A 22,958-nucleotide genomic window follows, 5' to 3' on the forward strand; every position below is an offset into this window, starting at 1 on the left:
CTTCACCCGGACGAGCCGGACGTGCCGGACGTGCCGATGACGGAGGTGCGACGCGTCGTATCCGACTGGCGCGCGACCGGCTGGCGGCGGCGCGTGTCGCCCCCGCCCCACGCGCGTCATCGAAGGGAACCCCGTCGATCCCCCCGGCGACGCGCGAGCCGCCGATCGACCTCGTTCGACCTCGACGACCTCGACATCCTCGACGATTCCGACGGCGGCGGTTTCTTCGCGAGCCGTCTTCGCCCCGCCCCGCGTCTCCGAGCCCGCCGGGTGACCCGCTCGGTCTCGCCGCCGGGACGAAGCCGCGACGGCAACGACGACCGTCCGCCGCGGCGGTACCTTCAAGGATCGACGACGACGGCGGCGACGGCGACGATGCCGGGCGCGGCGTATCCCCGATCGACCGTGACGCCCGGTCGCTCGGCTCGCCGCGACGGGACGTTTCTCGACTCGGCTACCGGTTTCGACGAGGGTCGGCGCGGCGGCGCGTTCCTCGCGCCCCACCGCGCCTCCGCCGTCGGTTGGGGTACCCCGGAGAAGCTCCGCGGGATGTCGAGGACGACGAGGGAACACGAACCGGCGCGCGGGTTGGATATGGACCGACGGGCGGCGTCGGCGCGGCGAGGGTTGGACGACCTCGGGTTTGGGGTGGCGTCGCGCGGGCTCGTCGGGGGCCGGCGCGAGCGCGAGAGGGACGCGGGTCTGGACGAGTTCATGAGGATGACGGCGGGGTACCGTTACGGGACGTGAGGGACGCGCGAAAGGGACGCGCGACGAGGCGTAGCACGACGACGACGTCGACGATTTCATCATCAACGGAGCTGCATCGCACGACGCAAACGAACTCGTCTGCCCGTCGCGACGGAGATGCGATTGAAAGTATTTACACTTCACCGCCACCAGCGAGCTACTAGCTAGCTAGCTAGAACAAGAGAAGGGTCACGCACGCGAGTAGGAGTGCGCCGAGGACATCACGCGGCGCGTGTGCCGCGTCGTCGTCGTCGGTGACGAGCTTTGGAGGAGGCGGAGGCGGTGGCGAAGGCGGAGGCAGCGGAGGCGGTGACGGAGACGGGACCGAAGATGCGGAGAAGTTCGCCGGTGAGGAAGAGTTTGCCGGTGAGGAAGACGGTGGTGGCGATGGTGAAGGCGGTGGAGGACTTGGATATGTGTTGCACACCGCGGTGTCCGTGAGCGTGCCGGCGCTGCAAGACCTGGTGCCGGACAGGACGTAGCCGGAGTCGCAGCTGGGGGTGCACGACGAGCCACTCGCCAGAGAGCCGGTGCAGGTACCGACGGCACCGTTTACCGGCGGCGACGATGCATCGCACGGGTTTGGGGAGCACGTTGCGCTCGTCAGCACCCGATTCAAACACGACGACGTCCCCGAGACTGTGTACCCCGTGTCACACGTGGGCTGACACGACGACCCGCTCGCAAGGGTGTCTGAGCAGGTACCCGCGGCGCCGTTGGCAGGAGGCACGGCGGCGTCGCACGCGTTGTCTTTGCGAACCCACGCGGCGGGTGGACCCCGGTCCGGGGCGTCGGAGCTCGTGTACGACGTGAACTCGCCGCAGGCGGAGTGGGAGCTGGAGTAGCCGCAGTTCGTGTACCTCTCTTGCCAGGCGGCGGCTTGATAGAACATGTTCCCCATGCTCGTGACCTTGGAGGTATCCCACGAGCCGATGGCTTGATTGAACGCGGCGGCGCCACTGAACATGTAATCCATCCTCGTGACCTGCGAGGTATCCCACGAGCCGATAGGTTGATTGAACGCGGCGGCGCCATAGAACATGGACCCCATACCCACGACCTTGGAGGTATCCCACGAGCCGATGGGTTGATTGAACGCGGCCCCCCCACTGAACATGCCACCCATGCTCGTGACCTTGGAGGTATCCCACGAGCCGATGGCTTGATTGAACGCGGCGGCGCCACTGAACATGGAACTCATTTCCGTGACTTTGGAGGTATTCCATGAGCCGATGGGTTGATTGAACGCGGCGGTGTCAACGAACATGGACTGCATGTTCGTGACCTTGGAGGTATCCCACGAGCCGATGTTTTCGTTGAATGAGCTCGAGTCAAAGACGAAGCCCCCGCACCACGGTTGGCCACCATCGCAATCCCTGAACAACAAGGACATGTCCGTCACGAGGCTCGTGTCCCAGCTGGGCATGTCGTCGCAACCCGCGGCGCCGCATCGCGCCGAGCTCGGGTTCCCGCAGTTCGGGTCCGTCGAGCAGCAGTTGGCCCCCGATGTTACGTTCGCCAAACAATTTCTCACCGCCGTCTTGAGCGCGTCCTTGTCCGCGAACGGCGCGGCGACACACACCGGGATGCTCGCGCAACACACGACGCATAACGCGACAAACGCGCGCGACCGTGAGATCCGCATCCCCCCGGGCTCGATCGTCGTCCGCGTGGCGCTCGCGGCGGTGCGTTCCAACGTCGACGCGGGTTCTTCTGGACCAGCCCTCATAAAATTGCGCGAATCCGCCCACTGCCGCGAGCCGCGCAGCCGCGGACGTCGCAGGTAGGGCAGGAAATGAACCGCGCGAATGACGAATCAGCCGTTGCGTCCGGCGGGCGCTGGCACTGTCGGGGGACCGGGAGGTGGTGACCATGGCGCCGGTCGCCGGGAACAGCGGCGCCCCGCCGCTCGGCGAGCTGCAGGTGAGCGCGATACCCGAAGCCTCGCGCGCGCGAGCGAGAAGACTCCCGACGCGCGTCTCCCGGTCCGCGACCCCGCGCGCTCCCATCCGACGCGGGATCTGACTCACGCGCGTGCCGTCTTTCCCTTACCCCCCCGTCCCGCCTTCTCCATCGACGCAGTTCTCCGCCGACTTCGAGGGAGGCAACCTCGGGGACGTGCGACGGGTCGCGGACAACGAATACGAGCTCACCGTGCGGCACGACACGAACAACCCGCGGCACAGGCTCTGGTTCTACTTCAAGGTGACGAACGCGCGCGCCGGGCAGAGGGTGCTGATCCACATGGTGAACTTCTCCAAGACGAAGTCGCTGTACCGGGACGGGATGAGCCCGCTCGTGAGGTCGTCCTCGAGCGCGACGTGGGAGCGGATACACCCCAAGAGCGTCTTCTACTACAAACAGAAGGACCGCCCGACGAAGAAGAGGGACGACGCCGCCGTGGAAGACGACGGGCGGGACAGCCCCGAGGATGGAGGAGAGGGCGGTAAAAAGACGCCGTGCGTCCTGTCCATCGTTTACACGTTCGACACCAAAGAAGCGCACTGGTTCTCGTACAGCTACCCGTTCGGATACACCATGCAGCAGCACCTTCTCGACGCGCTGGAACGGCGCAGGCTGCCGTACGTCAAACGCGAGCTGCTGTGCCGAACGCTGCAGAACAGGCGATGCGACGTTCTCACAATCGGCGACGACGCGAGCGCCGCCGCCGCCGGGGCCGCGACTGACGCCGCGACCGACGCCGGCGCGGCGCCGTGTCCTCCCGCGGCATCCGCCACCCGCGACGGCCGTCGCCGACCCGTCGTGATGATCACGTGCAGGGTTCACCCGGGGGAGACGCCGTGCTCGCACACCCTCCGCGGGTTCATCGATTTCGTAACCGGCGATTCTCCCGCCGCGGTTAAGCTCCGCGAGCGGGTCACGTTCGTCGTCGTGCCGATGCTGAACCCGGACGGGTGCGCGCTGGGGAACTACAGGACGGACTCCATGGGCGTGGACCTCAACCGCGCGTGGCGAAGCGCGGACGTTCGCAAGGGCGAGTGGGTCGGGACGGGGACGTTCGCGGAGCACAAGGCGGCGGAGAAAAAAACGGAGCAGTTTCCCACGCTGCGACACGCGATGGCGCTCGCGAGAAAATACGCAAACAGCGACACGCACGCGCTGGAGTTTTACATCGACATCCACGCGCACAGCACCAGCAAGAGCTCCTTCTTCTTCGTGAACAACCCGCACGACGAGGACGACGTCGAACGGTGGGAGAGAATCGCCGCGCTGCCGAAGCTGATGGATCATAACTGCGCGGCGCTCGAAGCGCCGGGGTTCTCGCTGAGCTCGTGTCGGTTCTGTTCCAACCCGGACAAGGCCGGCGCGGGTCGTCGCGCGATCGGGGACATGTCGCGCGCGGCGCACGTCAAGCGACACGGCGCCGCGACGCGGGCGAACCGCGGCGAGGAAGACAAATCCTCCGAAGACAAATCCGAAGAAGACAAATCATCGCCGGCGATGTGCTACACCCTGGAGATGAGCTTCTACAACGCGCCCTCTCGTTCCAGGCAGTGGTCGACGTCGACGAGCAACGAGGAAGCGTACGAGCGGCACGGCGTCGGCCTGGCGCACGCGTTCGTCGACTACTACCGCCTGAGACCGCCGACGGAGCAGCGGGTGGAGGGTATCCTCCGTCGGGTGGACGCGTCGGCCAAGGTGACGCGGGGTTCCGACCAGGCGGCGGCTTGGACCAAGGGCGACCTCATGTTCGGGTTCGGGACGCAGATATTCGCCGACGGGGGCGGCGCGCAGAAACCCTGGCACAAGAACGGCGCGAAGGAGGCGAGGGCGGCGCTGAACGCGAGGGAACCGTCGTTTCTGCGATGGATCGCTCAACGTGTGACGCCGAAAAACGTCACCTCGCCGTCGCCGCCGCCGTCGGCGCCGCCGAACGCGTCGAAAACTCCGGGCGCCAAATCCCCGGACAAGACGCCCTCCTCGGGGAAGAAGGCGACGTCCTCCGTGGGTAAGCACAGACGGAACGGCTCACCCGCGGGGACGGGGGCGAAGAAAGGGTCTTCGCCCTCCTCGGGGACTGGGGCGGGTAAGGGTAAAGAAGGCGGCGGCGGCAAGTCGCCCGGCATCGAGCCCACGGCGTTTGAGTTTGTCGCCATACCGACCGCGCCGGCGCCCACGCGCGACGCGAACCTCGCGGGGAAGAGAGGCGTCGGGCGTGCGAAGCTTCGCGCGAGGAGGAACGCGCCGACGCCGTCGCCGGAGCCCGCGGCGGACGACGACGACGGCGGCGACGGTCCCCCGACTGAGACGGAGCACTCCGCCGCGCGAGATCGAGATCGAGCCCTTCGGATACCCTCGACGATTTCGCCGTTCCAAACGCCCGGGGACGTCGACGCCGTCGCCGATGAATCGTACGGCCTCGCAGCCGACCTGGCCCGCGCGCGCGTCGACGTCGTCGGGACGTTCGTTCCGCGTTTGGACGGGACAGGCGTCGAGTCGCCGGGACCGCTCGTCGGCTCGTCGGCGATTGCCGCGTCGGTCGGGGTCGCCATCGGGGTGGCGGGGGGATCGGCGGAGCCCTCGCGGCGCGCGCGGCCGGCGCCGAGGCCGCCGCCGCCGCCGATGTATCCCTGGGAGGAGGACGTGGATCGCTTCGGCGGGGTGTCCGCGGACGTCAGGCGGCTCCGCAGCGCGTGACTTTCACGCGGCGACGGCGAAGTAAAAAAAGTTAACAACGAGGAAAACGTTATCGGCGGTAATACATGCGATGATACGCGCTAAGACTCAGCTGGCGTTCGCCTCGCCTCGCTCGCCCGTTCGCTCACGGAGGGACGTAGAAGGATTCGACGATGTTCCGCAGGTTAGCCTCCCCCGCGGCCCACTGCCTTTCGTTGGCGGCGGACGCGTTGATGACGTAGAGTTGGCCGTCCGTGACCGCGGCGCTGATCAGGTTATGGGGCTTATCCAGCTCGTACTGGTAGTACACCACGCCGTCCTTGGCGACCGTCTTGGTGGATTTCACCACCCCAGCGTTGCCGCCCGGGACCCCGAACCCGTTTTCATCCCAGAAGGCACCGATGAGCTCGACGAACCTATCCAGCGCCACCGCCGGGGACCCGACGTCTTTGAGCGAGTCCTTGTCCACGAACGGCAGCACGTGCGTGCACAGCTTGCCCTCGGACGGGGAGGAGAACCGAAGGTCGACTCCGTACAGCTTGCCGTCGTTGAGGGACACGATGTCGGGCTTCCATGAGTCCTTCGGGTACTTGAAGCTGTAGTCGTGCGTGCCGGACGATATCGACGTCTCGAACCGCTCCCTGAAGCTTCGCTTGTACAGGGATAGCTCGGTGGCCGCGACGGAGGGGCCGACGTCGACGTCGCCGAGGGTCGCGCCGCCGTACGCGGCACGTGCCGATTGGGGGTTCGCGATCGACGCCGCGGCGAGCGCCGCGAGCCCGATGCCCTCGCGGCGGCCGATCGTTCCGTCGTCGTCGGGTCGGCCCGACGCTTTCGCCGAGGATGCCGCTTCCGGGGCGGACGGGCGCCGCGCGGCGCGACGACCCTCGGTCGCGCCGCGGCGGGGTGTCAGCGCGCGACGCGTCGACGCGAGCGTGACCGGTGTTCCCACGAGCGCGTGCATCGTGATCGTCGTCGTCTTCGTCGCACGCCCGCGCCGGTTGGAGTGGGGCCGGGCGTGACTCATCTGGCTGGGGTTCGTCCTCGTCATCGTGCGAGCGGATAAATGCCTGCGCAACCTCGACGGTTGGCGCACTTCGGACCGGACCGCGCCATGGCGACGATGCGAGCCCACGCGACGTTCCGCCCCGCTTCCGCGCGCCATCGAGCCCCCGCGAGCGGATCTAAACCCCGGGCGGCGTCGACGGCGTCGTCGAGAACATCCCGCGCGAACGCCCCGCGTCGCGCCCGCCGCCTCCTTTTCGGCGCTCTCGCGCCCGACGCCGAGGCTGTCGCGGGGGACGGGCGCGAGGAGGAACGCGACGATGCGACGCCCCTCGACAACGTGTGCTTCGTCCTCTGCCGTCCACAGGGACCCCAGAACATCGGCGGCATCGCGCGCGTCATGCAGAACTTCGGCGTCACCGACCTCCGCATCGTCGCCCCGGAGCCCGGCGCGCTCGCCCCGCCGTTCGACGCCGCCGACGAGTACGACCGAGCCATCCATCCCCCGGAAGTGCGCGCGCGCGCGCCGCTCAGCGACGAGGCGCACAAGTTCGCGGTCCACGCGGACTGGCTCCTACGCGACGCGAGGCGATGCGCCACCGCGGACGAGGCCCTCGCCGACGTAGCCTTCGTCGCGGCGACGACGGCGCGACCCAGAGAGAATCTGTCAATCGCGGACGTCCGAGCCGCGTCCGAGGTTCTGCGACGTCACGCGGCGAACGGAACCAAGGTGGCGGTCGTGTTCGGCAACGAGGCGACGGGGTTGACGAACGACGAGCTGGCGCGCGCGAACCTGGGCGTCATGATCGCCACGTCAGCCGCCACGTCATCCCCCGCATCGTCGCGTAAGAGATACACGGGCGCCAAGGGCGCGACCAGCCTCAACCTGTCCATGGCCGTCGGCGTCGTGGCGTACGAGCTGTTCCAGGCGATGGGCGAGGGCGAGGTGTCGGGGTTCGGATCGAGGCTCATGACCGTGGACGAGCGCGCGAGGCTCGCGGATGAACTCGCGGGGGCCAGACGAAGCCTCGACGTGTTGCGACGACGACACGGGTCAGCCACGGCTTCGGCTTCGGCTTCGGCTTCGCCTGATAGTAGTGCCACGGGGGATTCGATCGGGGACGGGGTCGGGGTCGACGAAGACACGACGACGAGCGAGGAGGACAGGCTGCTCGACGAGAAGGAGGCGAGGGCCATCGCGAGGGTGCTCAACGCGGGCCCCATCGCGACAAAAGACGCGGCTGTGCTGTTCCAGCTGGCGAGGCGAACGAGGAGCGTCGAGCCGTACAGCGGCGTGGACGAGGCCGTCGTGGACGCGGCGACGGATCTGTTCGCGCGCGCCGCGGCGGCTGGGAAGCCCCGGCCGGGGAACAAGACGGTGCTGAACCACGTGCGCGAGACGCTGGGGTTGAGTCTGACGACGAGGGAGCTGGAGCGGGTAGTGACGGCGGCGGGTGCCGTGGACCAGGCGGAGGAGCGCCTCAACAGACGCAGCGAGGGAGAGTTTCTGTGAGTCGTTGACTCGTACTAAAAGTTATAGTAGTTTACGCCTTACTGCTGGTAACGCTCAGCCGGTTACCGTGTACGGGAGGTTCCTTCGAAGGTTACGCTTTACCGCGGTCGGATGTATCCGTCACCGCCGCTTCGATCCGACGTAATCGACGCTCCTGCGCCTGCAGCGCCGCCTCGACCCTGTCCATGCGCATCTCCACGCTCCTGCCCAGCGCGTTCAGCCCCGTCATCAGCGCGGCGAGCGATGCGCTCACGCCGTCCTTTCCCGGGTCGACCAGCGCCGACCTCGCCGCGGCGACGGATTTTATAGCGTCGGCCCGCGTGACCACTCGATCCCCTTCCCGTTCCGAAGCGTCGCCTCGCGCCTTTTCCGGCTCGAACGCGGGGTACGGCCGAGGCGGCGCGCGCGCGGGGGACTCCCCGGACGACGCCGACGCCGGGGTCGGCGTCCCCCGACTCTCGCCTCGTCGACTTTGCTCGTCAATCTTCACACCTCGACTTTGCTCTACGTCAATCTTCACATCTTCGAACCGCGAAGAGAGAGATTCGAGAAGGTCCACCCCCGGCGTCGCCTGGACGTCGTCGGTCGCCTCTCGCGACGGTCGCCGCGGGTTGGACGTCGTCGTCTCGACGCGAAACACCGACACGGCGGCGTCCGCGTCCGCGGCGTCGACGGAACCAAAGAAAAACGAACCGAAAGAACGCCCCGCCGCCGCCGTCGTCGTCAGCGCCAGCCCGCCTTCCCACCCCGCGCCCCGCCACGCGCGACACGCCCCGCGAAGCCTCACCCCCGGGTCGATCCCCCGGACCGATCCCCCGGACGGACCCTTCCCGTTCCCGCCGCCCAGTCCGGAGTCGGAGTCGTCGACGATGAGGTCGACGTTTGTAGACTCGTCGAAAGAGGAGGCGTCGATGGCGACCAATCGCGGCGCGCCGACGGTACTCCCGACGAGCACCTCACGCCGCCCGGGGACGAGCACGTCGGGGCGACCTAGGCCGCGGGGAAGGTCGACGACGCGGACGACGAAACCGTTTTTCGAAACGTCCCCGCGTCGCCCGGGGTTGAACTCGACGGCGAACGCGGCGGCGGCGGCGGGTGGCCGGGACGAGCTCGACGACGACGAAGGAAACGGGGGCATCTCAAGCCCGGACCCGTACCGGTGCAGCTGCGGAAACACGAGCGATTTCGGGAACGCGCCGGGAAGGCCGGAGGCGTCGTCGTCGTCGTTCGGGTTGGAAGCGACGGGCGCGCGTATGTGCGGCATCTCGCCGTCCTCATCCCCGCGGGCTCGATCGTCGCCGGATGCGCTCACGGATATATCCGCCGGGCCGAAGGACGTCCGCGCGGATTCGGCAAAGGCGGCGTTGACGACGGACGACGCGCCGCCGAGCGTCGGCATCGTCGTCCTCGCGTCCGTCGTGAAGTACAACACGTCGTCGCCGCTCGACGCCATCGCCCTCAGCTCGCCGCGAGACCCGAGCGGCACCGCGATTCGTTTATGCGCGTCGAGGAACCGAGGTCCCGTCTCCGGTCCCGTCGTCTTGCGCACGGTCTCCTCGTGCCACGCGTACACGTCCACGCGGAGGACGTCCCCGTCCCCGTCCCCGTCCCCGTCGCGACGTGAACCGTCACGGTCGCGACGCGAACCGCCGCCACCGACGACGGACGCGGACGCCACTGCGTACATCGGGCCGACGTACTCGTCCGACGAAGGGCGCATCGTGAGCCACGCGAGCTCCCGGCGTCGGCCGCCGCCGGCTGCGCCGCCTTCAACCGCGCCGTCGTCGCCGCGCTCGTGACGCACCGTGGCGAAAGGCTCGCGTCGCATCGCGTCGTCGCCCCTCCTTCGGAGTCGCAGGTCGAGGACCTCGACGGAGTCGCGGGTGGACACGGCGAGCAGAGGGTACGCGGCGGGGCACACGGCGAGCGAGGCGTGGGGCATCTCGAGACGGGTCAGCCCCGCGATGGCGATGGAGCCGTCGTCCAGGGCGATGATGTCGACGACGTGTATGTTGCCCGCGGCGCACGTCGCGACAAGAACGGCGACGTCGCGCTCGTCGATGCCGTGCGCGCACCAGCAGACGTGCGCTCCCGAGAAATCGGGAGCGCCGTCGTCGTCGTCGTCGTCGAAGGCGCTGGATAGCCTGAGTCTCGTCGGATCGGACGGGACGCCGTCGGCGGGACGGATGCGGGTCACCTCGACGTCGCCGCCGACGACGTACGCCGCGAGCGCAACGCCGTTGGAGGTTGTCGCGACGGCGATCCCTCGCGACGGGGTTCGCGCCGAGGAGGCGGGCGCGTTCCCGTTCGATGCCCGGACGCGCTCGGAGCGGGCCACGACGCGCGCGTCGCTGAACGTCACCGAGTACGACGCGACGCCCGGGGCTTGCGCGCCGTCCCGCGCCATCGCCCTCGTCTGCACGCCCGCGCGCTTCGCCCTATTCGCGCCCTCGCGCTGCGGGGGCGACGCTTCGTTGTTTGTTGTTTCCTCTCGACACTTCGGTGCCTGCGTGTGATGGCTGCGCGCGTGACGACCCATAATTCACTAAATTTTCGTGAGGTCCGGTGGGCATATAGGCGGGTCCTCGGCGGGCTGGACGCTTCAGAGTTGATTCTTTAACATTTTTCTTGCGCTGGTGAAAGACCCAGCATTCCACCTGATTGCCATTAACCTTAACCAAGCCACACGCCGACAATAAAAAAACGATGCAGGTCACGTCAAAATATCTCGGCAGAAGCGTCCCGAAAACGCCCGAAACACGTGGGCACCCACCGGTGATGAATTGTGAGACAGATCTCACGCACCACGCGCTGCAGCATCCCTACATCCCACCATCATGCCCAAGAAGATTGGAATCATCTGCACCTCCGCCTGCACCATGGGGGACCACGAGACCGGCGCCTGGTTCGAGGAGATCGCCACCCCTTACTACGCCCTGAAAGAGGCGGGGATGGAGATCGTCCTCGTGTCGCCGAAGGGTGGCGAGATCCCGCTCGACAAGGGAAGCATGCAGGGCGACTTCTTCACCGCGGATTGCAAGAAGTTCAGCGATGACGCCGAGGCCATGGCCGCCCTCAAGTCCAGCGTCAAGCTCGAGGAATCCCACGCCGATTCCCTCGACGGCATCTACCTCGCCGGCGGCCACGGCACCATGGACGACTTCTACTCCAACGCGCTCCTCCACGCGGTTGTGGAGAAGATGTACGCGGCGAACAAGCCCATCGCCGCGGATTGCCACGGACCCGCCGCGCTCGTCAAGTGCAAGAAACCCGACGGCACTCCGCTCATGGCCGGTAAGAAGATGACGTGCTTCGCCGACACCGAGGAGACCGCGGTCGGTCTGCACGAGAAGGTCCCGGAGATGATCGAGGCTGCGTTCAGGGCGCAGGGCGCGGAGTTTTCTAAAGCCGACGATTGGCACCCGTACGCAGTCACCGACGGTAACCTCGTCACCGGACAGAACCCCGCCTCGTCCAAGCCCTGCGTCGAGCAGTTCATCGCCATCTGCGCCTAACTAACGAGCGAGTCTACATCTGTTAGGAGAACGTGAGATTTTAAGATTTTTGAGACGACCAACGCGCCAGCTCGTCCGCGTGCCCGTCGCCATCGATCCAGCGGCACGTCACGGTCGATCTCCACGTCGAGACGAGGGCGCGACGGATCGTCCGTCGTCGTCGTTTTACCAAGGCGAGGGTGCTCTAAGACCCGCGCGCGTGCGTTCGCCTCACGCCACTAAAAACGTGAGCTGCAAGTCGTTCACGAGACCCGCCCCCAACCCCGCGTTGAGGTGCCGGAGATCCTCCGGCGTCTTCACCCCCGGCACGAACGTGCTCTCCACGACGTCAACCTTGACCTTGTACCCCGCGAACACCACCCGGTTCTGTTCCGGCTCGTCCGGCGGTTCATACGGAGGAATCGCGCATGAATCGCCGTTCTTCGTCGTTCGCCGCGGCGACGTGTTCTCCTTGTCCGCGACGCGACTTTGTTCGATACTTCCTTCGCCGCCGCACCCCGGAAGCGACGCGTACTTTTCCAAAAAGTCCGTCCCGCACGCCTGTATCCCCACCCGCACCTTGTACGCCACGCCCGGATCGTACGCGGATCGCACGACGCCGCCGCCGCCCGCGGACGACCCCCTTCTCGGGACGGGTTCTCGCGAGAAGAGCAGCGCGTAGTCGCGGTCATCCGTCACAACCTTCACCGTGTCCGCGCTCGCCACGTCCTCTTCGTTGAGCCCACGTCGCACCAGCGTCCCCACGACGGCGTCCGAGTTGATGACCAGGTCCGCCACGGTCTCTATGTGGTGCGGCTGGACGAAAGGCTCGTCGGCGTCGATGCAGACGACCACGTCGAACTCGCCAGACGCCGCGGTCCACGTCGTCCCTTTTTTCCCGTCGGCGCGCCTTCGCCGCAGCTTCCTGACAACCTCGAGGCAGCGCTCCAGGGCGGTCTCGCACGCGGCGTCGGTCATGATGACCTCGCCGCCGTTGTCCCTGACCGCCTTCGCGATGCGATCGTCGTCCGTCGCCACCACGCAGGCGTCAAGGCACTTGGCCTTGCACGCGTTGCGGTACACGTGCATCACCAGCGGCTTGCCGCCGAGCAGGGCGAGGGGCTTGCCCGCGAATCTTCGGCTGTTGTAACGCGCGGGGATCACGCCGAGGACGCGCGGCTGCGTTCGAGAGCGACGGGAATCGAACGTCAGCGGTCGGGATCGACGAAGAGAGGATGTCGCGTGCCGCTCGGAACCGCGTTCGACGACGACGCGATACGCGCGTTCGGGGCGAGGCGGCGCGAGGCGGGCGGCGCGGAAAGGAACAAGCAGACGCGTTGGCGAAAAAGCGCGGCGGTGACGTGACGGGTGCCGAGCGACGCCCGTCGGGAGGCGGCGACGCGACGCGTACCTTCGGCCGCGCGAGCATCGTGCGGCTGTCCGCGCCGAAATCATCGGCGCTCCGCTCGCTCGAGAGGACGCACCCCATCCCGCGGTGAACCGCGTTGTGCGCGACGACGCACCGCCGACGCCGAAAAGCGATGGCAACAACACGGTGCGGATCGATCGCCAGCTCCGATGAGCGACTTCGGCACGCTTCGATTTCGCCCGCGCCCGTTGGTCGAGTCGGCGCGGGGAGCGCGGCAGATATCGTCGCGTCGCGCGTTCGAGTCCCGCGCGCGCCGAACGCGGCTCGTTCGGAGGTCTCGCGCGGCCGCGATACGCGCCCGGCGCCGACAGCGGCGACGCCCGTCCCGTGGCGCGTCCCGACGCGCCGTCGCAGCCGAGCCGACCCGCGCGCCGAGCGCGGCGTTGTAGCCGCTGGAGGAGTGGACATCAAGCTCCCCGGGCGGAGATATTTTGCACGCGCTGAACCATGCCTCTCGCGGCGCACGCGGGTATCAGCGTGACGCGCGCGCCGCTCCGCGCGCGCCTCTCCTCGCGCGAGTGCACTCGCACCGTCGCGCGCGCGTTCACCTCGCGACCGAACCGGCTCCGGCGTCGGTCGCCCCTCTCGCTCCGCGCCGGTGCGGCGAGCGATGAACCGGCGGAGGAGTGGACCAACTCGAACGACGGCTTCGACGAGGGGGAAGCCATGCGCGGCGCGCTGGACAACCCGCTGTTCAACGACAACTTCAAGAAGGCCTTCCTCGAGGCGCAGGAGCGTCTGGCGGAGGAGCAGGCGCCGATGAAGGCTCAGATCAAGGCGGAGGTTGACGAGATCATGAAGCAAGTCGAGGCCGAGAGAAAAGTCGAGGAGCTGGAGAGCGCGCTCCCTCTGGAGGAGGAGGAGGAGGTGGCGCAGGAGGTGGCGCAGGAGGTGGCGCAGGTGGAGGCTGAAAAAGCTCGCGAGGAGATCGCCACCACCTACGCGGACGCCCTGGACAACCCGCTGTTCAACGATGACTTCAAGAAGGCGTTCATCGAGGCGCAGGCGCGGTTGGAGGAGGAGCAGGCGCCGATGCGAGCCAAGATCAACGCCGAGGTGGAGGAGATCATGCGGCAGGTGAACGCGGAGCGGGAAGCCGAGGCGCGCGGGGAAACATACACGCCGAGCGCGGACGACCCGCTCAGGGCGCTGGACGCGTTCGCGGGTGCGATGAGCGGCGCGGGCGGCGGCGGCGGCGGCGGCGGCGGCGCGGCGAGAAAACCGCAACCGCCGCCGTCCACGCCCCCGCCCCCGTCGCGAGACGAGATGGCCGCCGCGGCCGCCGCGGGTCTCGCGGGCGGGGAAGCGCCCGTGGACGTGAGCATCCTGAACGAGATGCTCAGCGCGAGCGACGGCCAGCTCGCGTCGCTGCGGACAGCGCTCGCCGGCGTGGAGAAGGCTCTGCGCGCGGAGGCGATTCAGAACCAACGCATTCGGCTCGCGATTGACAAGGCCAAGAAGATGGCCAGGTACGCGGAGGCTGACCGCATCGCCGCGGAGAGACGCGCGGAACAGGAGCGCCTCGAGCGCGAGGGCGAAGGCGGGTGAAGCGCCCGACGCGAAAGACGCGCCGGAGATGAGTATACTATAGTTGCCTGTATTGCTGTAAGGGAAAGTGACAAGGAGTAACGAGATCTTCATCGACGACGCGGTCGTCGAATCGATCCCGTCAGATGACGTCGTCGGCGTCCCAAGCGGGCGGCGGCCCCGTCCCGCGCCCGCCCATCCCGCGCCCGCGCCCCCCGCGCCCGCCCATCCCGCCCATCCCGCCCATCCCACGCCCGAAACCCCGTCCGCCGCCCGGGACCCCCGGCGGACCGCCCGTCGGCCAACCCCCCATCGGCGTCGGCGCGGCGTAACCCCCCAACGGCCCGCCGAACCCCCCGGCGTACCCCCCAGGGAACCCCGGCATGCCCACGCCCCCGGCCGGGTACAGGTCGTAGTCACCGCCCGTGATCCCGGGCACGTACCCGGGCGGCGGCGATGCGAAAAAACCGCCGCCGCCCGCGGGATGGGGAACGTAGGGACCGGGCCCCGCCCTCGCGGCGCGTTCCCGCGCTCGCATCATCTCCGCGACGCGCCGTTCGCGCTCGCGCTCGCGCCGCGCGCGCTCCGCGTGCTTCTCCGCGTACCGTCGCCTGTACGCGCCGGGCCCCGCCGCCGGCCACAGCTGTGTACGATTTACAGCTGTGTCGTTTAAAGTCTCGGCGCCAAACTCGGCGTCGTGCAGCGGCTTCCACAGATCGTCCGACGACGCGAGCGCCGCGAGCTCCCTGCACGTGGCGCCCACCGCGCAGACGTCGCGCGCCTCCGCGAGGTGTGCGAGGGTGGCGAGTTTGAGCTCGTCCGGGAGCGCAAGAAAGGGCGGGGGAGACGGGAGACCCGCCGCGGATCTCGCGCGAATGGACGCGGGGAGCGCGAGCGAGTCCTTGGCGTCGCGCCACAGCAAAGGCAACGCGACGTACTCGTATCCGTGGGCACCCCCGTGGGCACCCCCGTGGGCACCCACCGCGACGACGTGCGCGGACGCGGCGCATCGAAACACGAACGGTTCGCCGTCGTTCACCGCCGCGGCGAACACGACGTGGTCGCCGCCGACGTCCTGCGCCTTGACGACGACGCTCACCGGCGGCGGCACAGCTGTCGACGCACCCGCGCCCGCGCCGTTCTCCCATCGGGGGCGAAACGAGGCGCGCTTGATGTTGCACGGGGTGACGTCCACGATGTCCATGCCGGCGTCCACCAGCGACGCGTGCACGGCGCACGCGACCAAGCCGACGGGGGTGGCGGGCTCGCGAAGCTCGAGCAAGGATCTGAGCGCCGGCGGCATGGGCGTCGGCCGGCGCGTCGCGACGACGGACGCGCCGCGGCCGGGTCGGCCGGCGGCGTCCGCGGGCGAGGTCGGGGTATCGCGCGATGCGGTGTTGACGGCGGCCGCGACGTCGCCGCGCTGCTCCGCCGCGTGTAGGCATCTTCGCCTGCGCTCTTCTTCGTCGGTTTGCGCAGGGGCGCTCGTCGACGCGACGGGCGCGTCGGCCGGCGCGTTCGTCGTCGTCGCCGCCGCCGACGGCCCGTCTCTGACGAAGACGTGCACCAGGTCTCCGCGAGCGATGCCGCACGCCCTGAGCGTCGAGCCCTCTCCCGCGCCCTGCGTCGACACGTCGTCGGTCCTGTTGAGCGTCACCGCGACGTTCTCGGGGGCCACCGCCCCGTCCAAGCACTTGGTCGCCACCGCGGCTCTGAGCTGCGAGAGGGTGCACACCTCGGGGACCTCGACGCGCATCGTGTCGCCGGATCCGGCGATACGCACGCGAAGCTTGATGCCCATCTCGCGCGTCGCTCTCGACTGCGCTTCCGAGGCGACGACGACGCATTAGCACTACAACGACGTCCTCGGAAGAGGCTTTTTCGGTGTCGATTTCGCGCGGAAAACGGTGAATGGTAAATATGGTAAACGATTCGTATGCCTTAACAGTTAGGGAATGAACAATCGACCGATTCAAAGCACGCACATTCAGTGAGAAGCATCGCATCGTTTCGAGAGCTGACCCGACGAAATCGGATCGTTCCTCGCCCCGCCGGACCCGCAGTCTGTTTGTGCGCAGCCGCGGGATCGATGGCCGGACCTCGCATCCCCACGGACGTGAAGCCCAACAAGTTCGTCGAGGCGAACGGGTACGCGCGCGAGGTGGTGGAGAATACCTTCCGGTTCTCCCTCAAGAACCTGGGCAAGTTCGCCATCTTCGGCATAGCGGTGCCGGTGCTCATCTACAAGGGCTGCGTCCAGGAGTTCGTGAGTGCCCCGCCCCCCATCCAGATATCGCGACCCGCGCGGCCGATCGAAGGCGGCGTCTGGCGCTCGGAACCTTCGGCGGCGACCCACGCGTCGTCGACGCTCGTTTGCTCGCGTTCGCTCGACGACCGGTCGCCTTCGCCGGCGACGGCGCGCCCCTCTCGCCCCGGCGAGGAGGGAACCCTAGCGAACATTTTCCCCCTTTCAAGGCTCCTTTCGGGCCCGAAACCGTCCACCGACAGACTCTGATAAATCTGACCTCCGCCCGCTCCTTCTCTCCGTTCCAACAGCACGTCGCGGACTCCAAGTACGGCAGGCCCGCCAAGAAGTTCGCCATGGACGGCAACTGAGACGGCACGTCTTAGCGTAAGTTGTATCAATTAAAAGCCTAGTAGATAGCGCATCGACGACGAGCGGATCCGACGGACGCATCGTTCGCCGCGACAGAGAACAAATGACGATTAGAATGAATGAGAGCGGTGCGCGCGCGCCGCCGCTGGCGCGTCAGAGGTCGATCACCGCGTTGATCTGCGCGACGTGCATCCCCAGCCCGCCCTCGCCGACCGTCAGCCTGCCCCCGCCGCCCGTGCGCGCGTGAAACTCCGCGCGCGGCAGCGGCAGCGTCAGGTGCCCGCACACCTCCGCCGACACCAGCTGCGACACGGGCACCTCGGTGACGATGTCGTAGCCGCTGCCTCGCGTGTTGCTCACGCGCGTGTTCGCCCCGAGGGGCCCGTGCGTTCGCTTCGGCTCGATCGTGAACCCGAGCGACGCGTCCCACCCCCTGTCCGCGCGTCGCCCGGGGGAACCCAGGTTGCTGAGGTCGCACCTCGCGCGAACGCCGATGGACGACACCTCGCCGAGGTCGAAGCGTTTGGTGTACTCGACGTTGCTGTGCAGGATGTCGAAGGAGAGCTCGCCGCCCAGGAGGCTGTCGTGGCAGTCCGCGTGGCCTTGGAACTTCTTGGCGACCAGGTCGTACTCGGCGCCGAGCTTGACCTTCAGGGGCCACGCCTGGATCTCCTTGCGGGCCTTCACCTTGTGCGGCAGCTGCGTCGAGACGGGTCGGGGAGAGAACGCGTTGTGAGTTGTTGGTTGTTCGATGACGGAGGAGGATCTCGGCGCTGTCGTCGTGGGCCGCGGTCCGGCGCGGAGGCGAGGGTGGGTTCGGGCATAGCGCGCGCACCGCGTCGAGCGCCCATGAGAGCGAGAGGAGCCCGTCGAGTCCCACCAGACGACCCGCGGAGAAGGCCGCCATGGGCGCGTCACCCGACGCAGCAGCAGACGTCGACGCGCCCGCACCCCCTGGCCGGCCCGAACGAGCGGCGTCATCGCGCCGAGCGTCCGCGGGAGCGGGCGGGTCCGGCGCGCGAGCGACCAGCGCGCGGTCGCCGCGGTCGCTCCGACGTCGAGGCGCGCCGAGCTCGCGCGACATGACGCGCGCGGTTCGGCGTCGAGCGCGGCGCGGTGTGCCGCGCCGGGCGGCATGTTGACGCGCCCGAGAAGGAAAAAATCCCGCATGAACGGGCGGCTGTCCACTGTCCGCATCGCGGCGTCACGAGGTTCTACTCGTAGCTAGAGCTCTAGTTATCCGGCTACCAGTACGGCCGGTACGCGTGGTACCACACCGTCGCGTGCCTCTTCCTCGGGTCCACCACGACGTAGCAGAAGTTCTGCACGCTCCGCCCGGGGAAGAGCGAGTCGCCGCCAGCTGTGTCGTCGTCCTCGCGCCCCGCCGCGATGAATCCGTCTACCCGGTACACGTCTGAAGCCACCGCCACGCCGTCCTCCCCCGATGCCCTGTCGCGCCTCGCAACCACCAGCGACTTGTACGCCCTCTTCGCCGCCTCCGTGTACGCGTCCATGCGCTCCTCGTACTGGCACATGGACCCCCCGAGCGCCAGGTGGGCGAACACCCTGAACAGGAACTCGTCCCTCTGCTCCGTCGTCATGAGCTCGCCGTAGTTTGACTCGCCCGATCTGTCGTCGTCGTCGTCGTCGATGGCGTACGGGTCGTAGTCCTCACCGTCGCCGTTCGCGGTGAGGATGAACTCGCGAAGCCTGTCCGTGACGGTGAACCCGTCCATCACCTCGTCGACCCTCTTCATCAGGAGCTGCGTGCCCTCGCGGACGATGGGCGGCCTCGCCGCTTCGTACAGGCGATCGAAGTGGGTCATGGACGTCGCCGCGCACGGGACGATGCGGTGCCTCACCTCCTCGCATTTACCCTCGGGCAGGATGGCCACCCACTCGCCCTCGGCGTTCACGCGCCTCAGGTGCGCACGCCCGGCGTCGGAGTCGAACAGGTCGCGGAGGAACGCGCCGGGGCTTCGCCGATGGAACGGCCTCGTGTACCGAAAGCGGCACATCCGCGAGTTGCGAGCCAGGTCCCACTTCTGAAGCTGCGCGCGAAACCCCGGGTCGGCGAACGCGCCGGCGCTCGGGTCCGGGAGCTTGACGAAGGAGTTGGGCTCCTCGCGGCCGTCATCGTCCGCCATGTCCGACCTCTGCCGCGGGTACCCGAGGCGCGCGCGGCGGAGAAGTGCCAGATCGCGGACGGCCACTTCGAGAAAAAGTCACCGCAGCTGGCCGCGGCTGCCGCGCAGTGGGCGGATTGTTGTGTGGGTAACATCGGCAGTGGGCGGATAGTCGCGTGGGTAGTGTTGGGTAGTATAAGACACAAAAAAACGCACGCGTTCACCGCGCGTCCGGCGCCCCGCAGTACTTCGCGGCGCCTCGTCACCCCAGTTCCGCTTGTTACTCGCGCGTCAGCGGCTACGTGAGCGCGCATCTTGCTCTTGTAAAAAACCGCTCCTGGCAGCGCGTGGCACGCGTCAGGATCTATACGGGGAAATTAACTCGAGGATGACCATTCCTGCCCCGGTGCCAGCACACGTTTATTTTACAGTCATAGATGGCTCACAGGGGAGGCAGATTTCCTCCGAAGTCATCCTTCCTGCGCTGGCCGTTCTCTTGCTTTCCCGACTTCTGCGGAGTTTCATAAATCTGCATCGGCCCCCTTACGGATACGTTCTCAAGATATTCAGGGACGCGGTCGACAGCAAGACCGGACCTGTATGACGGAGATCCAAAAGGACCTCCTCCGCCACCTGGGCCGCTCAAATATTTGGTCAACCTCCGTTTACCGACGTCCTTGCCGTGTCTGTAGACGTAAACGATTATCGCGGCGCTGAGCGCGGCTCCGAAGAACGTTCCGAGCACCGCCCCTGCGATTGCACCAGCGGGAGCCTCGCATTCTTCGCTGATGCAAGTGCAGACGCACCTTCCATCTGCGTCGCATGCCCCGTTGGTCGTGTTTGTCATCGCTTCACCTGCGGGCGTCGCAGCGGAGTTGGCAGGAGGCGTGGACCCGGCAGGAGGCGTGGACCCGGCAGGAGGCGTGGACCCGGCAGGAGGCGTGGACCCGGCAGGAGGCGTGGACCCGGCAGGAGGCGTGGACCCGGCAGGAGGCGTGGACCCGGCAGGAGGCGTGGACCCGGCAGGAGGTGTCGGCTCCGTGGGTGGACCAGGGTCGCTCGTCGGCGGCGTCGGCTCTGGCGCCGGTCCCGCCGGTGGAGCGGGATCACTCGGCGGTGCCGCCACCTCGGCGCCGGTCTTGATCACCAGCCTCGGGGGGAACGCGTTGCCTTCCCTGTTGCTGTGGCACTCCATCACTTCGTTGGCCTGGTCATTGCCCTTGAGCAATAGCGAAATCCTGGCGAGATCCGAGCCTGCGTCGACGCGCGTCTTGAAGTACTCGGTGAGGTCGAAGGCGAAGTACTGATCGGTGCCGTCGATCAGCTTCGACGTGATCATCTGGTCTTCTCTGGGTCCATTATTCCACGTCACCGTGCTCTCCTCCCAGTCGTCGGCGCCTTGTGTGCTCCACACCGAGAACGTCGCTCCCCCTGAGGGCGAGAGCAGGTTCACGTACAGCTGCAGCTTGACCTCCTGTACCGTCTTGCCGCTCAGACTCGTGACGTCAAATTTGAACACTCCAACGATCGCGAGGTTCGGCTGCTTGGCGTACGCCTCCACGTTACCCCAGTTTCCGGTGAGGTCGGGTTTGGCCTGCTGCAGCGATGCGTCGTGCAATGCACCGAAAGCCGTCGTGGCGGACGCAGCCGGATCACTCAGCGCAGGTTCCGGCGCGGGCTCGCTAGGTGGGGTGGGCGTCGCCGGCGTGGACGTGGGCGCTGACACCGGGCACGCCAAAGGTGGCGCGGCCGCGGGCTCTGACGGAACCGCGACAGTCGAGTACTGCACGACGAACTGCGGCTTTCTGGATGCGTCGCTTATGGAGTAAAACTGCAGCCTCTCGTAGTTTGAGTCGTCGCCCTGTAACCAGAACGTGACTGCGCCGAGCGAGTCGCCGTCCTGAAGTCGCGTGTTGAGGTACTCGGTGACGTCGAACTCGTTCCAACCGGTGCTCGAGATGGAGATGACGGCGAGCTTGTCCTTGCGAGCGGGTGCGTTGTTCCAATTCGTGGAACTCTCGTCCCAGCTCTCCGATCCTATCGTGCTCCACACCGCGAAGTTCCACGGCCCACCCGATTTGAGCTCGTAGAGGTTGATCCTGAGCACGGCGCTCCGGATGTCTCCCGCCGACTCAAGCGAGGACGCGTCTACCTTGACGATGCTGGTTATCCATACGTCCTCGGGTTTGGTGTAAATCTCGTTCTTACCCCAATTGGTCTTCGTGCTCCGCTGTCCACTGAGCAGCGTGGTGTCATCGGTGGGGGTGAGCGTAGTGGTCAGAGAAGACCCACCGACTGCGATGCGAACGCGGTCGGACTCGCCACTCTTGGAGTTTCCATCAGTGGCGACAGCGTAGATGGTGTAGCCGTAATTACCACCCGGCGTCCACTGGATGGAGTAGGTCGATCCGGAGGTCGCGGAGCTTGTCGAGCCGATGACCATCGCCTGATTGTTGCCGTTCTGGATCGCGTGAAACTCCACGTCGGTGATGGCGGCGTCGCCCGGGGTCACTGTCGCCGAGACGGTCACCGCGCCGCTCGATACGTCGTCGCCGTTGGAGTGGGAGCTGATGGCGGCGGTTGGTGGCGTCGGGCCACTCCGCACGGTGACGCTCCCGGAGGTGGCGGTGTTACCGTCACGGTCGGTGACGCGCGCGTGGAACTCGTACAAGCCATCGCTCGGCGGGTTGAACGTCACGGAGTAAGGGTACGCGGCGTCCGCGGAGACCAGGCAGTCTCCGCGCACGAAAAATTCAACCTTTGCCACCGAACCGGCGCCGCCTATGCCGTCGGGATCGTTCGCGTCGGCGCTGAGCGTGATCCCGACCCCGGTCCCCATCTGGGAGCCGTCACTCGGGCCGCTCATCGCCACCGTGGGTTTGTCCCGGTGCTCTGCCACCCAAGCCTCCTCGCTCGCGAAACCGAGCGCGGAAAGATCGGTCGTCATCCCCACCGCGTCGACGTAGAGCACGCGGTAGTCACGCACCTCGGTGTACATTCCAAACTTTACGTACCCGCCGCTGGATCTCGTCCCCGACAACGTCTTGCCGGAATAATCGAAAACCTTCTCCCCGTTGAGGTATATGCGCGCGAGCCCGCTGGAGCCGGTCGACTTGCGGTTGTAGATTTTGACGTCGTTCCACGCGTTAGGCTTGACCTGACCGAGGTAATAGCCGTCGCCCGCGCTGCCGCTGGTCTGCGGCCAGTCACCGATACCCTCGTAGTAAAGTTTGTAGTCGCCGTAGTTGCTGATTCGGAGGGCACCGTGCGGATTGCTGGTCATCTTCCACTGCGTGATGATCGTGGAGTACTTGGAGACCTGGTTCCACGAATCCGATGGGAAGTAGAACGACGCAGTGTAATAGACGTCGTCGCCCTCGAAGTACATGTATCCAATGGAGCCGATCTCGGCTCTGTTAGAGGCGTACTGTCCGCTTGGGACGTAGTCGTTCAGACCGCGGGCGCTGCCGTCGGCCCAGTACTTGAGCACGCCCTGGCCCCTTCGCGCCCAGTCGAGGCCGGTGAGCACCTCGTGGCCGTGAAGGGAGGAGATGCCCCAGTACCTGTCGCAATTCCGCGGGGAGTACCCGTCGACGCCGCACTTGCACTCGGTGATCTCGTTCCCGCCACTTTCGCTGCAACGTTCGACGGTGGACTGCATGTTCATGCTGAAGCTCGGCTCGAGGGCGGGACTCAACCCGGGGCTCCCGTCGGGGAAGCCGTCCTCCCAGTCCAAGAAGAATTCAGCCCCCACGCACCCGCTCGGGCCGAAAATCATCGCCACGACGAGGACCCACGGTAAGAGATGAAGGAGGGCAGCATCTTTGACTCGGTAGCGCGAACCGAGGACCATGACGTC

The 22,958-nt window shown here is 67.1% G+C and overlaps 13 protein-coding genes across 13 annotated transcripts; 5 read left to right on the forward strand and 8 right to left on the reverse strand.

Moving 5' to 3' along the window:
* Positions 1 to 922: 922 nt before the first annotated feature.
* On the reverse strand, positions 923 to 2,479 carry MICPUN_57684 (predicted protein; the record flags this gene model as incomplete). Its single annotated transcript, XM_002501634.1, has 1 exon — positions 923 to 2,479. One exon carries the CDS (start codon positions 2,477 to 2,479, stop codon positions 923 to 925), a length of 1,557 nt encoding a protein of 518 aa, XP_002501680.1.
* A 143-nt stretch (positions 2,480 to 2,622) lies between these two features.
* On the forward strand, positions 2,623 to 5,409 carry MICPUN_57685 (predicted protein; the record flags this gene model as incomplete). Its single annotated transcript, XM_002501249.1, has 2 exons — positions 2,623 to 2,673; positions 2,833 to 5,409. The coding sequence occupies 2 exons, from the start codon at positions 2,623 to 2,625 to the stop codon at positions 5,407 to 5,409; spliced, it is 2,628 nt and encodes an 875-aa protein (XP_002501295.1).
* Positions 5,410 to 5,533: 124 nt separating this feature from the next.
* On the reverse strand, positions 5,534 to 6,439 carry MICPUN_57686 (predicted protein; the record flags this gene model as incomplete). Its single annotated transcript, XM_002501635.1, has 1 exon — positions 5,534 to 6,439. One exon carries the CDS (start codon positions 6,437 to 6,439, stop codon positions 5,534 to 5,536), a length of 906 nt encoding a protein of 301 aa, XP_002501681.1.
* A 63-nt stretch (positions 6,440 to 6,502) lies between these two features.
* MICPUN_57687 (predicted protein) lies at positions 6,503 to 7,906 on the forward strand (the record flags this gene model as incomplete). The annotated part of the gene is made up of 1 exon (XM_002501250.1): positions 6,503 to 7,906. The coding sequence occupies one exon, from the start codon at positions 6,503 to 6,505 to the stop codon at positions 7,904 to 7,906; it is 1,404 nt and encodes a 467-aa protein (XP_002501296.1).
* Positions 7,907 to 7,997: 91 nt separating this feature from the next.
* On the reverse strand, positions 7,998 to 10,313 carry MICPUN_57688 (predicted protein; the record flags this gene model as incomplete). Its single annotated transcript, XM_002501636.1, has 1 exon — positions 7,998 to 10,313. One exon carries the CDS (start codon positions 10,311 to 10,313, stop codon positions 7,998 to 8,000), a length of 2,316 nt encoding a protein of 771 aa, XP_002501682.1.
* A 393-nt stretch (positions 10,314 to 10,706) lies between these two features.
* On the forward strand, positions 10,707 to 11,478 carry MICPUN_108061 (predicted protein). Its single transcript, XM_002501251.1, has one exon. The coding sequence runs from the start codon at positions 10,744 to 10,746 to the stop codon at positions 11,419 to 11,421; it is 678 nt and encodes a 225-aa protein (XP_002501297.1). The 5' UTR covers positions 10,707 to 10,743; the 3' UTR covers positions 11,422 to 11,478.
* Positions 11,460 to 12,855, reverse strand: MICPUN_57690 (predicted protein; the record flags this gene model as incomplete). Its single annotated transcript, XM_002501637.1, has 1 exon — positions 11,460 to 12,855. The coding sequence occupies one exon, from the start codon at positions 12,853 to 12,855 to the stop codon at positions 11,632 to 11,634; it is 1,224 nt and encodes a 407-aa protein (XP_002501683.1). The 3' UTR covers positions 11,460 to 11,631.
* Positions 12,856 to 13,276: 421 nt separating this feature from the next.
* Positions 13,277 to 14,377, forward strand: MICPUN_57691 (predicted protein; the record flags this gene model as incomplete). The annotated part of the gene is made up of 1 exon (XM_002501252.1): positions 13,277 to 14,377. The coding sequence occupies one exon, from the start codon at positions 13,277 to 13,279 to the stop codon at positions 14,375 to 14,377; it is 1,101 nt and encodes a 366-aa protein (XP_002501298.1).
* A 121-nt stretch (positions 14,378 to 14,498) lies between these two features.
* MICPUN_57692 (predicted protein) lies at positions 14,499 to 16,157 on the reverse strand (the record flags this gene model as incomplete). The annotated part of the gene is made up of 1 exon (XM_002501638.1): positions 14,499 to 16,157. The coding sequence occupies one exon, from the start codon at positions 16,155 to 16,157 to the stop codon at positions 14,499 to 14,501; it is 1,659 nt and encodes a 552-aa protein (XP_002501684.1).
* A 288-nt stretch (positions 16,158 to 16,445) lies between these two features.
* On the forward strand, positions 16,446 to 16,972 carry MICPUN_57693 (predicted protein; the record flags this gene model as incomplete). Its single annotated transcript, XM_002501253.1, has 2 exons — positions 16,446 to 16,622; positions 16,913 to 16,972. 2 exons carry the CDS (start codon positions 16,446 to 16,448, stop codon positions 16,970 to 16,972), a joined length of 237 nt encoding a protein of 78 aa, XP_002501299.1.
* Positions 16,973 to 17,126: 154 nt separating this feature from the next.
* MICPUN_57694 (predicted protein) lies at positions 17,127 to 18,057 on the reverse strand (the record flags this gene model as incomplete). Its single annotated transcript, XM_002501639.1, has 2 exons — positions 17,127 to 17,672; positions 17,809 to 18,057. The coding sequence occupies 2 exons, from the start codon at positions 18,055 to 18,057 to the stop codon at positions 17,127 to 17,129; spliced, it is 795 nt and encodes a 264-aa protein (XP_002501685.1).
* A 160-nt stretch (positions 18,058 to 18,217) lies between these two features.
* On the reverse strand, positions 18,218 to 19,120 carry MICPUN_57695 (predicted protein; the record flags this gene model as incomplete). Its single annotated transcript, XM_002501640.1, has 1 exon — positions 18,218 to 19,120. One exon carries the CDS (start codon positions 19,118 to 19,120, stop codon positions 18,218 to 18,220), a length of 903 nt encoding a protein of 300 aa, XP_002501686.1.
* A 152-nt stretch (positions 19,121 to 19,272) lies between these two features.
* On the reverse strand, positions 19,273 to 22,952 carry MICPUN_105416 (predicted protein; the record flags this gene model as incomplete). The annotated part of the gene is made up of 1 exon (XM_002501641.1): positions 19,273 to 22,952. The coding sequence occupies one exon, from the start codon at positions 22,950 to 22,952 to the stop codon at positions 19,542 to 19,544; it is 3,411 nt and encodes a 1,136-aa protein (XP_002501687.1). The 3' UTR covers positions 19,273 to 19,541.
* Positions 22,953 to 22,958: the final 6 nt, after the last annotated feature.

Source organism: Micromonas commoda, chromosome 4 (genome assembly GCF_000090985.2).
Source record: "Micromonas commoda chromosome 4, complete sequence".
Lineage (NCBI taxonomy): Eukaryota > Viridiplantae > Chlorophyta > Mamiellophyceae > Mamiellales > Mamiellaceae > Micromonas > Micromonas commoda.

What these genes read in the sequence shown, in the direction of transcription:
- MICPUN_108061 (XM_002501251.1), top strand. Translation starts at nt 10,744, where the DNA reads ATGCCCAAGAAGATTGGAATCATCTGCACCTCCGCCTGCACCATGGGG.